Genomic DNA, 15,996 nt, shown 5'->3' with positions numbered 1-15,996 from the left:
AATTACATACTAATAAGGGAAATAAAAGATCTGAATAAATGATGAGAATTATGTGCCTCTTTGGAAATGCTGTTTCAATGATGTCACTTCTTGCCAAAACACCATGTAGATTTAATGTACTACAATAAAGTTATCATTACAAACCATAGAAAAAATGATTCTAAAGTTTATCTGGAAAAGGCAAATTTTTCAACCTTTCATTTTTAAATTATTTCAGTTCTAAAGAATTGTTCCAAGAATAATAATGAGGACACCCTATCACTTTAGCCAGATTCACCAACTTTTGCCATTTTAGCACATTTGTTTTACCCATTTCCCCGGACTCCACTCACATATACAGATACACATATGCATAATATAACGTATCTTTTTCTGAATCATGTGAATTGAATCCATTATGTCCCTTACCCCTTAATACATCAGTGTATATTTCCTGAGAAGAAGGGTTTTCTCTTATGTAAACACAGTATATTCAGGAATATTAGCAGTGATAACAATACTTTTATTTATAGTCCTGATTCCAATTTGGTCAGATGTCCCAAAAGTGTACTTTATTGCATTTACTTTTCACTTCTCTTTATTTCATGTTAATCTGGAACAATTACTTATTTCATTTTAATCTGGAACAATTATTCAGCCTTTCTTTGTCATTTCTGGCATGGAAATTTTGTTAAGAATACACACCAGGTATTTTATAGAATATTTCTGTTTGGGTTTGTCTGATATTTCCTCATGATGGGATTTTCATAATAGTTTTGGCTAGAATGGTACATAAGCGAGGTCATGAACTTCTCAGGAAGTCACATTCAGAGGTAGAGGATGTCAGTATGCCTCTTTGGTGATACTAAATTTGATAACCTGGTCAAGGTACTGTCCAAGGTATATTCTCCACTACATAGTTACTTTTTTCCTCTTGCAGTGAATAAGCATTCTGGAAAAAGACACTAAGACCATGCATATAACCTCCTTAATCACCTCCTTAATCAAACTCCTATAAATTTGGATCTATTGATGATTCTTATATAAAATGATCTTTACTAAAGTTATAATAGTATAAAGTATAATAGTAATAAATAATGAAGTAAATAATAAGTTTCAAAATTATGATTTTCCAGTCTTCCTTGTTTGTCATCTTTTTGCTATCAGCATGGACTTAGGTGTTCCTGTTTTATTCAATAGATTATAATTCATCGTGGTCTTTATTGTGATGCTCAAATTGTCCCAGATTTTAGCAGTAGGAGCTCATTTAGGCTGGTTCTTGTGTCTTTTTGGCATGTTCCCATCATCTTATGAGCACCTTACTTTCTGGCACGACAAAATGTTCCAAGCACACCTTGTACCATTTCAGCCCTACCCTTGGAATTCATCATTTCTCCAGGGAGCCCTGGTTCCTCTTAGTGGGGAATGATTTGGGCAGTGTCTGGTTGCTTGGAAAGGAAAAAATCTAAGATATACGTGTGTGTGTGTGTGTCTGTGTGTGTGTGTATGTGTCTGTGTGTCTATGTGTGTCTGTGTGTATAACTGCTGAAAAGTCTGAGTTAGTACAGATACCTCTAATTTCAATCCAAACCCCAAGGAGCTCTGTCTTGCCTTTCCTGGTCTTCTTCATTCTGCATTTCTGTCTCTGCTTCCAAAATGCAATCTCTGTAACTCGCAAGACATCAATATATTTACCCATTCATTCAATCTTACAATACAAATAAATTTGACTCAGAGTTTCTCTACCCATATCCCTATGAAAAACAAATCTACCAAAAGGATCAGAATATTTATTGGTCTTTTTTTCCCTACTGGCATTATATGGTCAAAGTGTATTAGTCCATTCTCAAACTCCTATAAAGAACTGTTCAAGATTGGGTAATTTATAAAGCAAACAGATTTAATTGACTCACAGTTCTGCATGGCTGGAGAGGCCTCTGGAAACTTGCCCTCATGGAGAAAGGCACCTCTTCACAGGGCGACAGGAGAGAGAATGAGTGCCCAGCAATGTGGGAAGCCCCTTATAAACCCATGATATCTCGTGAGAACTCACTATCACGAGAACAGCTTGGGGGAAACCATCCCCATGATTCAATTATCTTCACCTGGTCCCGTCCTTGACAAGTGGGGATTATTACAATTCCAGGTGAGATTTGGTTGGGGTCACAGCCAAACCATATCAGACAGCATTCCAAAGGTACTTGGATTTTCTCTTTCCCCAGAATGGTTATTTTGTCGATTTAAAAAACAGTTGGATTTTGCATTTATTTCCATTTGCATTCAGTTTTAAAATAACTTACATTTACAAGAAAAAAACAACCCCATCAAAAAGTGGGTGAAGGATATGAACAAACACTTCTCAAAAGAAGACATTTATGCAGCCAACAAACATATGAAAAAAAAATCATCATCACTGGTCATTAGAGAAATGCAAATCAAAACCACAATGAGATACCATCTCATGCCAGTTAGAATGGCAGTCATTTAAAAATCAGGAAACAACAGATGCTGGAAAGGATGTGGAGAAATAGGAATGCTTTTACACTGTTGGTAGGAGTGTAAATTAGTTCAACCATTGTGGAAGACAGTGTGGTGATTCCTCAAGGATCTAGAACCAGAAATACCATTTGACCCAGCAATCCCATTACTGGGTATATACCCAAAGGATTATAAATCATTCTGCTATAAAGACAGATGCACATGTATATTTATTGCAGCACTGTTCACAATAGCAGAGACTTGGAGCCAACTCAAATGCCCATCAATGATAGACTGGATAAAGAAAATGTGGCAGATATATACCATGGAATACTATGCAGCCATAAAAAAGGATGAGTTCATGTCCTTTGCAGAGACATGGATGAAGCTGGAAACTATCATTCTCAGCAAATTAACGCAGGAACAGAAAACCAAACACTGCATGTTCTGACTCATAAGTGGGAGTTAACAATGAGTTCACATGGACACGGGGGGAACATCACACACCGGGGCCTGTTGGGGGGTGGGGGGCTAAGGGAGAGAAGATAGCATTAGGAGAAATACCTAATGTAGATGATGGTTTGATGGGTACTGCAAACCACCATGGCACTTGTATACCTACGTAACAAACCTGAACGTTCTGCACACATATCCCAGAACTTATAATAAAAAAAAAATTCTTGTTGACCTAATTTTTAAAATATGTAGCACATTAGTATACATCCTTGCAGTCAAAACTCTGTGGCAAGGTATACTCAGAAAGGTATCATTTCCTCCCTTGTCCCTAGCTCCAGTAAGTAACCAGTTTCATTGTTTTCTGTTTTTCCTTGTGCATGTTTTTGGTTTTTTTTTTTTTTTTTTGGTAACAAAAATAAAAAGAAAATGTATATACTAATTTTTCCTTTCTTCTTAAAAAAAGTATACTGTATAAACTTTTTTTGCACTTTATTTTTTTATTTAACAATATATTCTTGAAAGTCATTTCATATGCATTCCTTGGATTCATTATTCTCATTGTCTTTTGCATAGTACCAGGAAGTGTGTGTACCGTAGTTTATTCAGTCAGCCTCCTATATGTAAGCATTTAGATGAGTTCCAATATTTTGCAAAGACAAATAATGCTGCAGTGAATAACCTTATACATGTGTACTTTCATATTGTTGGAGGAATGTCTTCAGGGTAAATTCCTAGATGTAGGATTGCTGGATGGAGGGATAAATGCATATGTTATTTGACTTGATATTGCCAAATTCCCTGCCACACGGGTTGTATCATGCTGTATTCTCATCAGCTATGGACAAGGATGCTTTTTACCCCATAGCCTTACCAACTGAGTGTGATGTCAAGCTTCTGAATTTTTAATCAATATGTTAGGTAAGAAGTGGTATCTTAGTATAATTTTAATTGGCATTTCTCTTAGAGGAAAGAAGTTGAACATCTTTTCATAGGTTTGAAAGCCATTGTACATCTTGTTAGTTAATTGATTTTTCATGTATTTTGCCTATTTTTCTTTTTTTTCTTTTTTTTTTTTTTTCAGACAGTCTGTCTCTGTCACCCAGGCTGCAATGCAGTGGCACAATCTTGGCTCACTGCAACCTCTGCCTCCCGGGTTCAAGCGATTCTCCTGCCTCAGCCTCCAAAGTACCTGGGACTACAGTCAGGTGCCACCATGCCCAGCTAATTTTTTTGTGTTTTTAATAGAGACGGGTTTCACCATGTCAGCCAGGATGGTCTCAGGTCCTTACTTTTAAAAAGCTGCTTGTATATTAGAGATATTAGCTCTTTATCTGTGATATGTTTTGCAGATATCTTCAGTCTGTCGTTTGACTTTTGACTTTATTTCTCTTGTTTTCTGCCATCCACATACTTTTTGAGTCAGAATAAACACAAGTCAGGGCTTTTGTTATCAGATCTGAAAATATAAGATGAAGACACAAAAACAATATAGTTACAGTGGGAAAATAGAAAGGTCGCTAAGATAAATGGCCCGAAAATAAATGCAAATATAGGTATATATTTGAATGTATGTATTTTATGAACTTAGTATATAATACTTTATATATTTTTAATTTATGATATAAAAGTATATAATATTAGTATACAGTAAAAGTGACACTGCAAATTAATGATGAAAGGGATGACTCTTTAGGAAGTGTACTCAACACTCAGTTAACTTACACTCACACACACAAAAAAACCTACCTTAAATAAGCTACCAGAGTAAATACAGTTACATTCCCTGTTGGGCTAGTGGTTAGGATTCAAAAAAAAAAAAAAAAAATAGAGATACATAGCAAAGTATTAAAAGAAAACACTGGTAATTATACCAGCGTTTCTCAACCTCAGCACCACTGATATTTTTGCACTGGCTAATTCTTTGCTGTGGGGAGCTGTCCTGGGCATTATAGCATATTGAGCAGCTTCCCTGGCCTCTACCCACTAGATGCAAACAGCAGCTTCCCCAGTCATGGCAATCAAAGCTGTCTCCAAACATTGCCCCCTAGTGGGTATAGTCACCCCTGGTTCAGAATCATGAATCTATATCATCTCAGCTAGAAACATAGCACCCAAGAATGAAATCACAAAGGAAAATTTTGAAAATATTGACTACATTTAAAAAAAACCAACTTTAATAGTTAAGCTATAAAATTGCAATTCAAACAACAAATGGAAGAATACATAGCACAAATGACATTTTCATTTACATAAAAAGTAATCAGTAAGAGATCTAAATAATTAGATAAATACTGAAAAATGAATATACCAATAAATATATTTAAAATAAATTCAGCATGCATGCTTTACCTCTCATACTGGTAAACATGAAATAAACTTCAGTGTGAGTATAGGGAGACATAATTTCATAAAGTGATAAAAGTATAAATAAGTATAACATTGATGAAAACACAGTGGGCAGTGCATATTAGACCTTTCAAATATATGCATATTAGCCAGGTGTGGTGGCTCACACCTGTAGTCTCAGATACTTAGGAGGGTGAGGTGGGAGGATTCCTTAAGCTTGGGAGGTCAAGGCTGCAGTGAGCTGTGATCATGCCGCTGCACTCCAGCCTGAGCAGCAAGATCCTGTCTTCAAAACCAAGCAAAACAAAAAAAACAAATATATGCGTAGCTTTTGTCCCTGCAGTTTTTCTAGTACTTTATCCTAAGGAAATAATTGAGCTGTAAAAAAGTTCATTGCAGTACTATTTATAATTGCTAGACATTGGAAAAATCCATCTATATTTTTATTTTACAGTAAGGAACTAGTCAAATAATGCACATTCATACAAAATGGAATACATTAGGTTAGTATTACTATTGATGAAGGATATGCCCGGGGGAAATGGATACAGTTAGAAACTCAGGTAACAGAATTGTGTATATATGTATCTATTTGTATCTCTGAGATAGATGGATCAATTCTGTTTCTTTTTTCTATTTATATTTGACAGATTATCTTTAGTGATAAGATAGTATAGAAGTTCTTCATTTTTATATTTATATTTTTAATATTTCTTCCAATTAAATAATGGATGTATAATTTTTTAAAAAATTGAGAAATACCACATTTTTAAGTTCTTTTTCTCAATTTCAAATTTTAAAAATGTAATAAAATTTTAAAAAGTAAAAAATTAAAATTTAAATAATAAAAAACAAGGAATTTTCTACATCAGCATTCATGAGAACATTTATAACTGCAAAAGAAAAAATGACAATATCCCTGTTAGTATCCATATGATAGATTACTCTGCATATATAGAGAAAAGAGATGTTTATAAGATTCTAAACTAATATCATCTTGAACAAATAGTAGTTATTGTTAATCACATAAGTATAATAAAAGAAATGAGGTGTCTAAATTTAGTATTATAGAAAAGTGCAGCATTTTCCTCTGTGAATTTGTGTGTGTCTTAATAGGAAGTTCTTTGCGTGAATAGATCAAAGGAAATGAACGTAAAATGTGATTTATTATATTGTAGGTTGCTTCAGGTGAATGCAATGAAGACACTGAAGTTTACAACATCACCCTGTGTACTGGGGATGAACTCACTCTAATGGGGCAGGCAGAAATCCTTTATGCAAAGACATTCAAGGAAAAGTCACGACTCAACACAATCTTCAAAAAGATTGGGAAGCTCAATTCCATCAGCAAGCTGGGAAAAGGCAAAATGCCGTGCCTTATTTGTATGAATCACCGGACCAACGAAAGCATTAGCCTTCCATTCCAGTGCAAGGGCAGATTTAGCACCCGAAGTCCCCTGGAACTTCAGATGCAAGAGGGCGAACACACCATCCGCAACATTGTGGAGAAAACCAGGCTTCCTGTGAATGTGACTGTGCCAAGCCCTCCACCGAGAAACCCATACGACCTCCACTTCATCCGTGAGGGGCACCGCTATAAGTTTGTGAACATCCAGACCAAGACGGTGGTGGTTTGCTGTGTGCTGCGGAACAACAAGATCCTCCCCATGCACTTTCCTTTGCACTTGACTGTCCCCAAGTTCAGCCTCCCAGAACACCTGGTGAAGGGAGAGGGCTGGCCCGAAACCCTGGTCCATCACTGGCTAGGTATCTGCCAAGAACAGTTCGACATCGATGAGTATTCACGGGCTGTCCGTGATGTGAAAACTGACTGGAATGAGGACTGCAAGAGCCCCAAGAAGGGCCGGTGCTCTGGCCACAACCACGTGCCCAATTCGCTCAGCTACGCCCGCGATGAGCTCACCCAGTCCTTCCACCGACTTTCGGTCTGTGTGTATGGCAACAATCTCCATGGCAACAGTGAGGTGAACCTTCATGGTTGCAGGGACCTGGGGGGAGATTGGGCTCCCTTTCCTCATGACATCCTGCCCTATCAGGACTCTGGAGATAGTGGGAGCGACTACCTTTTCCCAGAAGCTAGTGAAGAATCAGCAGGCATCTCGGGAAAGTCAGAACTTCCCTACGAAGAGCTGTGGCTGGAAGAAGGCAAGCCCAGCCATCAGCCTCTCACTCGCTCTCTGAGTGAGAAGAACAGATGTGATCAGTTTAGAGGTTCTGTCCGATCCAAATGTGCGACTTCTCCTCTTCCCATCCCTGGGACTCTGGGAGCAGCAATGAAGTCTTCAGATACTGCCCTACCTCCACCTCCAGTGCCTCCCAAATCTGAAGCCGTAAGTCATTTCTGTTTTTGAATGCGATGCCAGTCTTTCTGTCTCTCTGCTCAGTCATCCACTAATTTATTTTCTTAAAACTCCCCAACTGAAGATTATCAGAGTGAGCAAATTTGTTTAGTTTGGAGTGAGATACACATGCTAGCTTGATTATTTTGACCATTAGGAATTAGAGTTTTACTCTATGTCTGATGAGAACCTCTTGGAGAGTTTTTAACAGGAGAGTTTTAAACATGACTTTTGCTGCTGCCCGGAGAATGGATAATAGGGAGGAGAGAGTAGAAGGTGGGAAGCAGAGAAGAGGTGACTGCATTAAGGTAGGTGCGAGGTGGTAAGGCCCTAAACCGTGGCAGCTGGTAGTGGCTGGCAGAGAGAGACGGCTGCTTCAGACTGTTTCATAGGTAAACCCAACAATATTTACTTGTGAGTTGGATGTCAGACATGAAGGAAAGAGAGCAATCAAAGAAAACTCCTAGATTTTTAGCCTGGGCAACAGAATGGATATTAGTGTCATTTACTGTGATGGGGAAGACTGAAGGAGGAGTAAATTTATTTGGTGGTGGGAGGGGAAGCAGAGGAAAATCAAGAGGCAGTAGCCTCACTTATAACTCTTTCCTATATCCCTGAAGTTACATTGAGATCAAAGCATAGTGGATGTGCTAATGTATTATATACACACACACACACATACACACACACACCAGAACCAGGTGCCAGGGTAGTTCTATTTAACACCTTAAACATAACTTATTCAGAGCTTGATTTTAATGTAAAACTAAAATTTTGGTACAGTTCTGTTTAGAACAAGAGAAAGGGCCCTCTATTTTGACCATGTTCTTCAATTGCCAGCCACTCTGAACCTTTGCTACTCATTTTTGATCACTGAATTTCATTATCCCTGAGGGAGAAAGGGCTAGAGGTATTAAGTGTAATTCTATTTATTTATTTGACAATATCTATTACAGTGGCTTTCTTTTTTCTATCTGTAGAAGAATCCTTTTTAAAAGAATTACATGAATCCCAATATATAGAAGAGTTCAAATCAAAACCTACCTGACCAAAGCACAGATTGTGGGGAAGGGGTCTTCCTTGGGTCCCTGCCCACTCTTTGCCCCTACCGGGTGATCTTAGGATACCTTTCTGGAACACTGGGGCTGTGCAGAACCGGGTTTTTAAAAACTATGGAATTACTAGGCTAGATGCTAGAAATACAATCATCAAGAAAACCTGGACTCTAGCCCCTCGTACGTCTCAGTTTTACAGGGAAGGTAGCAGATGAAAAGCAATGACTGTTAATACAAGTTAAAAGGTGATAAACAATAGGAAAACGAGAGAGAGATAATGTGTGGAGAATTCAGAAGAGACAGAGAAACTTCTAGTCGCGGGATGAATGAGAGGAGCCTCCATGGAGATTATGACATTTTAAATGCGTTTAGAAAATGTACCTGAATTGGAAGAGTAGAGAGATGAGAAAGAAGGACATTCCAGACAGAGCAGCATGAGCAACGAGCTGGAAGCTGGGGCAGCTTTAAGCATGTAAGAGGGAAAACAAGGAGTTCTGTGGGGCAGTTGAATAGGGCTGGATAGGGTGCAGGAAGGCCAGTGGTGGCTGAAAGGCTGGTGCCAGGGCATGGACAGCCCTGGGTGTCAGGCAGCAGTTTGTGCCAGGCTCCATGCTTAGCTGTCCATAAAGAGTCCTCATTGCTGCAAAGCTTTCCTGAGAGAGGACCCACCTCTGGCCCTCTGTTGCAGGGCTTGAGAGCTCCCCAGCAGCTACAGGTCTGGACTTGCCCTTGCTCCTTACAGGATCCTCTGGGGACCATCAGGCACAAGCCCAGAGATCCCTGTATTCACTAAGTATCATGGACTATTTGGGGAACTTAATGGTGGAGCCGGGGTCCTTGGCCCTTGTGTTTATGTCAGCAATTCCCTAAGAATGTTCATCAAAAGCCGGGTAAAAAGTAAGGGGGCGGGCCGGGCGCAGTGGCTCACACCTGTAATCCCAGCACTTTGGGAGGCCGAGGTGGGTGGATCATGAGGTCAGGAGATCGAGACCATCCTGGCTAACACGGTGAAACCCTGTCTCTACTAAAAATACAACAAATTAGCCGGGCGTGGTGGCGGGCGCCTGTAGTCCCAGCTACTCAGGAGGCTGACGCAGGAGAATGGCATGAACCCAGGAGGTGGAGCTTGCAGTGAGCCGAGATCCCGCCACTGCACTCCAGCCTGGGCGACAGAGCAAGACTCTGTCTCAAAAAAAAAAAAAAAAAAAGTAAGGGGGCGCCCCTCCAAACAAGTACTCCTGGAACTTGAGGGATGTCTTAATTCAGCTATGTATTTCATGTTACTTGAAGGTTGGGGCTCTGACCTTCAATAGAAACATGACTGCATGAGCTTTTCCTGTTGAACTTAGGTCCTACCTGGCACACAGTGGGGACTCATGTTTGCTGATTGACTTACAGACTCATCCGAGATGGTCACACCCAGGGTCATTTATGTAACCAAGTCTAGAGGTAGGAAACTAGCATCACTTGTTTTTTCTGTGGCTAATGAAAGATGAGTAAGAACATAAATATTAAGAGGTCGAACTTTGCCCTTGGTACTAAAAAAGAAATGCTAAATTTGAAACTAAAAGCAAATCTCACAGAAGAAAAAAAAATTTGGCCTCCAGTCTAAGCTGTAACTTCTTATGACATAAGAGAATCTTTTCAGAGCGTGTCCAGTGTTTGTAGATTGCTATAAACCTAAAGATTTTTTATAAACACCTGAAATCATTTAATTTGGTTTTTTAAAAAAATTTAGGCATTTCAAATGAAGTCATATTTTTTATTGGTTCTGTGGCCATGAAATGAATTTTCCATTTTTAGGATGTGCGTGGGATCCAGAGAACATCATAGTTGTTAGATGTGGCTTCAGCTTGTAATTTTCAAAAGGGAACTTTAATGGGGCATAAATTTAAGTGCTCCCACAGAATTAAGTAAAAGTTATTTGGATAGTTCCGGTGGAATGAGTCTTGGGAGAGAGATGTGCCATGTGTCCAGCCAACTATCCTACCCAGTAATTAAAGATGTTGGCTTCCCTTGAAAGTTCACCAGCTAGATATTAGCTGGGAAGGTGACATCTCTCACCAGGTCCTTAGAAATAGAAGGTGCCATGGCAGTCAAAGAAAGGGTGTCTTCCTCCCAAGTTGTGCTGCAGCTCTGGCATCCTCCGGGCTCTGCTCATCAGCCCTTTTCTGTTTGTATCTTAAACAGGGAAACTACATCGTCAGCCAACCAGAAAATCCTTGGGGGCAGAGTCATCCGTTTAATCCCATTCATGTATTTTGTTAATATATCTTGTATATTAACTTGCATTTGATGCTCTAGTCCTCTTGTATCTTTGTATTTGATGCTCTAGAATTGTATGCTCTAGTCCTCTTATCTCTTTGTAAAGATTGTTTAATAATTTTTTATGCTTTTTTTGTTTTGTTTTTTTTGAGACAGAGTCTCGCTCTGTTGCCCAGGCAGGAGTGCAGTGCACGATCTTGGCTCACTGCAACCTCCGTCTCCCGGGTTCAAGTGATTCTCATGCCTCAGTCTCCCGAGAAGCTGGGATTACAGGCATGCGCTACCACATCTGGCTAATTTTTTTGTATTTTTAGTAGAGATGGGGTTTCACCATGTTGGCCAGGCTGGTCTTGAGCTCCTGACCTCAAGTGATCCACCCACCTCTGCCTCCCAAAGTGCTAGGGTTACAGGCATGAGCCTCTGCGCCCAGCCATGTTTAATAATTTTTTAAACAAAACACTGACACTAACCTCTCTGGAATATGAGAGGCCGTTCTCTTCCTAACGGGAATGTCCCAGGGAAAAGTAAACAGTTCCTGGTTCAAGAAATAGACAAGATGCAACCCCTAGAACTGTTGCAGCTGAGCCCAACTGAGGGAGCATGCCCAGTCTGGCATTTTCCCTTTTTAAAATTTTGCAAGGTGCCCCCAGATCAGAATGACCTGACAGTCCCTCTTAAGTGGATTATCCTTATTGATCCATGTGTTTATTCTAAACATATCCTCTATTTTATAATATTGCAGGCCTCTATTCATCAGTTAGATTCTCTGGTTATCGGCTGATATGTAAAATATTTACCCAGATGTACTCTACAAAAGGCAATCTTCAAGAGCAATCTTCTTTTCCCCCTCTTTAGAAAATGCCATTTTGGAGAGCAATGCTGGGAAGACTTTATATTGCACAAAATTCTATAAATAGATCATTTGACTTCCAGTCTGTTCTCGTCTATTCAATGAGTTACAAATGGTTATCAAAACTGCAGGGTTAGCCTGGCACGGTGGCTCACACCTGTAATCCCAGCACTTTGGGAAGCCGAGGTGGGCAGATCACTTGAGCTCAGGAGTTCAAGACCAGTTGGCCAACAGTGAGCTGAGATCGTGCCACTATACTCCAGCCTGGGTGACAGAGCAAGACTCAGTCTCAGAAAAACAAACAAACAAACAAAAACCCTGCAGGTTCACAGCTCTTCTAAAACCATTTGTGTGGCAGTGTCCTATCTGGGGACCCCAGCACCCAGTGATCAGTGTTCTCCATCTGTCTTCTTTTTTTTTTTTTTTTTTAGACGGAGTCTAACTCTGTCACCAGGCTGGAGTGCAGTGGTGCGATCTCAGCTCACTGCAACCTCCACCTCCTGGGTTCAAGCGATTCCCCTGCCTCAGCCTCCCAATGAGCTGGGACTACAGGCTCACGCCACCACGCCTGGCTAAGTTTTTTTTAATTTTATTTTGGTAGAGATGGGGTTTCACCATGTTGGCCAGGATGGTCTTTTTCATGCGCGTCCGTGTGAAGAGACCACCAAACAGGCTTTGTGTGAGCAACATGGCTGTTTATTTCACCTGGGTGCAGGCGGGCTGAATCCGAAAAGAGAGTCAGCGAAGGGAGATAGGGGTGGGGCCGTTTTATAGGATTTGGGAAGGTAATGGAAAATTACAGTCAAAGGGGGTTGTCCTCTGGCGGGCAGGAGTGGGGGGTCGCAAGGTGCTCAGTGGGGGTGCTTTTTGAGCCAGGATGAGCTAGGAAAAGGACTTTCACAAGGTAATGTCATCAGTTAAGGCAAGGACCGGCCATTTACACTTCTTTTGTGGTGGAATGTCATCAGTTAAGGTGGGGCAGGGCATATTCACTTCTTTTGTGATTCTTCAGTTACTTCCGGCCATCTGGGCACATACGTGCAAGTCACAGGGGATGCGATGGCTTGGCTTGTGCTCAGAGGGCTGACAGTCTTGATCTCCTGACCTCATGATCCACCTGCCTCAGCCTCCCAAAGTGCTGGGATTACAGGCATGAGCCACCGTGCCCGGCCTCCATCTGCCTTTAAGAACAGAAAAAAACACATTCCCTCATGGATAGTGGTTGATATTATAGCAATTCCTGGTAAAAGGAAAATGATGAAAGGAGCTCTTTTGTGAACCACTGGTTTCAACTAAATTTTACTGCAGTGTTGATGAATTTGTGAACCTTTGTGTTAGACAGGGTTGCCCCACAGCTTGTGAGAAACAGAGTTTAGGGACTAAGTTTTAAGATGGGTTGGTAACATGCATTCATTGTTAGAAGGCCGGAAGTTCATCATAAAGTTTCTTTAATGAAGCACACTGTGTTGTTGGTGTTTGAGAAAAATGGGACTTAAAGAGTAAATTTAATGCCAGATTGATGGGCCTAGCCTAGTAGGTGCTTGAAAAAAACTGATTTAACTATAGAGAAGTCAGTTGGGCCATCTGAATCTGCCTCAGACAGGCAGAACACTCACTATGTGATAGATAATTAGAGGCGTGCAGCATTGCATCTGAGAGCTGCACATCGATTTCAATCCTCACGCTACCACTTTGTAGCTTCATACCTTGCACAAAATATTTAACCTCCCTGAGTCAGTTCCTGTGGGGATAATAACATCTTCACTGCATTTTTGTACTGTGCGAAGAACTTGGCACTTCTCCCTGGCACTCGGTAAACATTTAAAATAAATAGTAGCAATAATTTAATATAGGATGGATTCCAGTTTAGAGTCAGGTAGACAGTCACTGTTTAGAGGTTTTTTCCCACTGTCTTTCCTTGACTAAGGGATGGAGAGAAGAAGTCACACTTTCCAGGTACATAAGTCCCCTCCAAAGAGTCAGAAGGTGGGCGGGAGTGGACATATCCACCCCCACAGCAGATGGGCAGAGCCAGCTACCACGGGGGTCAGTCAGCCTCCCATTCCAGAAGTGGGTGTGCTAGTTCATTCTGCTGGGTTTCTAAGATATTACAAAAACACACAATTGGTTTTAAAAATAGCAAAACATTCTTTTAATCTGACTTTTAAAACTTCTACTTGGTAAGATAGGTACTATGTTTTAGTTACCTAACTGTGGAATCATCACAAACTTTGTAATCATCATATGCCCCCAAAAAGAGCTCCAGAAATGCTTGGCACCCTGTGGATCCCAATAGCATAATCTTTTAGTGGCAGAGTCGGGGGTTTTGAAGAACTAGAGTGCCTGTGAAAAAGCCACATGAGGCTCTAAGGCTGTGAACAAGTGTCAAGAAACTGGTATTCCCGGGCAAACCAACACAGAAATATCAAAGGTGAGAAGTGGCCTTGGATAACTGACTCCCTTCCTCGGGCTTGGCCAGGCCAGCTCCTGGTGCTGCCAGATCTCATTACTTTGGATATGCCCAGCCTACAGAATTAGGGGCCTCACGTGACTACCCAAGTTAAGAAAGTGCCATAAAATATGTTTGTTGATAATAAGCTGTGGAAAGTAGCTAAGAATTGATTCTACTCTGCATTTTTATTTTATTTTGTCTTTGGGCTTTTTCTCTCTGTAAAATATTAATATTAGAAAAGGTATTGACAGATTTTCTTAAATCTGATGTATTAATATTTAAGCTTAGTGATTATTTACTTTTCAAAATAACTGCTCTACAAAAAGATATACTCAGGATTCCACTAGTTAATGAGGTTTCGTAGGGCATTTGACATTTAATTAATTTTAATTACAAGCTTTGAGGAGTACTTTGTAAGCAAGCCGTACTTAAGTTCCCATTTGTTAATTGAAATAAGGACTAAATTATTATTGTGTTTTGATAACTTTGAAACTACTTGCCATTCTGTTTCATGTAGGTTCTTTTTAAATGAAAGCTTCTAGGCCAAGATTTGTTTTTTTCTTCTTCTGGGTCCATTGAAAATCTTAATGATTAAAATGATAATAAGGATATAATATTCAATTGCCACAGTCCCCAACCTTTTTGGCACCAGGGACCAGTTTCATGGAAGACAATTTTTCCACGGACCTGGGGTTGGGGGAGGGAGTGGTTTCGGGATGACTCAAGTGTATTGCATTTATTGTACACTTTATTTCTATTATTATTACATTGTAATATATAATGAAATAATTATACAACTCACCATAATGTAGAATCAGTGGGAGCCCTGAGCTTGTTTTCCTGCAACTGGATGGTCCTATCTGGGGGTGATGGGAGACAGTGACAGATCATCAGGCATTAGATTCTCATAAGGAACACGCAACCTAGATTCTCATAAGGAACGTGCAAAGATCCCTCACATGTGCAGTTCACAGTAGGGTTCATGCTCCTATGAGAATCTAATGCCGCCACTGATCTCACAGGAGCTGGAGCTCGGGCAGTAATCCGAGGGATGGAGAGCAGCTGTAAATACAGATGAAGCTTCACTGGCTCACTTGCCAGCTGCTCGCCTCCTGCTGTGCAGCCTGGTTCCTGTCAGGCTACAGACCAGTATCAGTCCATATCCCAAAAGTTGGGGACCCTGTTCTATTGGATAAGTCTTGTTCCAAACCTGTACAATTAGGTATGTACCATTTGTATAAAATCACATTAATAGGAAGGTTATACACTACTTAAGTATATTTATCACGTACACTCCTTGCTCAGGAAAGATCTTTATTCTACTCCTCAATGGCATATACTTTCTGAGTCCATGAAAGCACCCTAAATGTTAAACAAGTACATCTTTTCAGAACCACTTGCCCCTCCTGCCACTGAGTAAGTGGCTGCCCGCTCCTTCCCCTGGGCCTCCCTTGCCTGAGGCTGGAATATTGGAGACCATTTCTGAGAAAGGTCTGTCTTAGGTCCTTATCATCAATGTATAAAAATGGAAAAAAGAAGCTCACACATCTAAGAATCAGGATTTTGACTGTAAATCACATTTGCCCTTGTGTAATTAATCAAATAGAGGTTCATTTATTGTACTTTGTCATTATAAAACTTTAATTTCTGTTTGACTGAAAATATCCACTGATGGTTATGCGACAGGGTTATGAACTCTGTATAAAAGCCTCTTTATAAATAAGGTTTCTTAACGGCTGTAATGATTTTGTTATC

At 40.2% G+C, this 15,996-nt stretch overlaps 1 protein-coding gene across 2 annotated transcripts in view; it reads left to right on the top strand.

The window, feature by feature from the left end:
- Positions 1-15,996, top strand: part of GAREM1 (GRB2 associated regulator of MAPK1 subtype 1) — a 208,062-nt gene that overhangs the window by 177,617 nt on the left and 14,449 nt on the right. For both annotated transcript variants that reach the window (XM_003830252.6, XM_034943933.4), the window contains exon 4: positions 6,438-7,610. In XM_003830252.6, the coding sequence (XP_003830300.2) occupies positions 6,438-7,610 (1,173 nt within the window). The remainder of the gene's footprint in view (positions 1-6,437; positions 7,611-15,996) is intronic.

Source organism: Pan paniscus, chromosome 17 (assembly GCF_029289425.2).
Source record: "Pan paniscus chromosome 17, NHGRI_mPanPan1-v2.0_pri, whole genome shotgun sequence".
NCBI lineage: Eukaryota > Metazoa > Chordata > Mammalia > Primates > Hominidae > Pan > Pan paniscus.
Note: the sequence above shows the minus strand (reverse complement) of the source record. Positions and strands in the feature narration are given on the sequence as shown.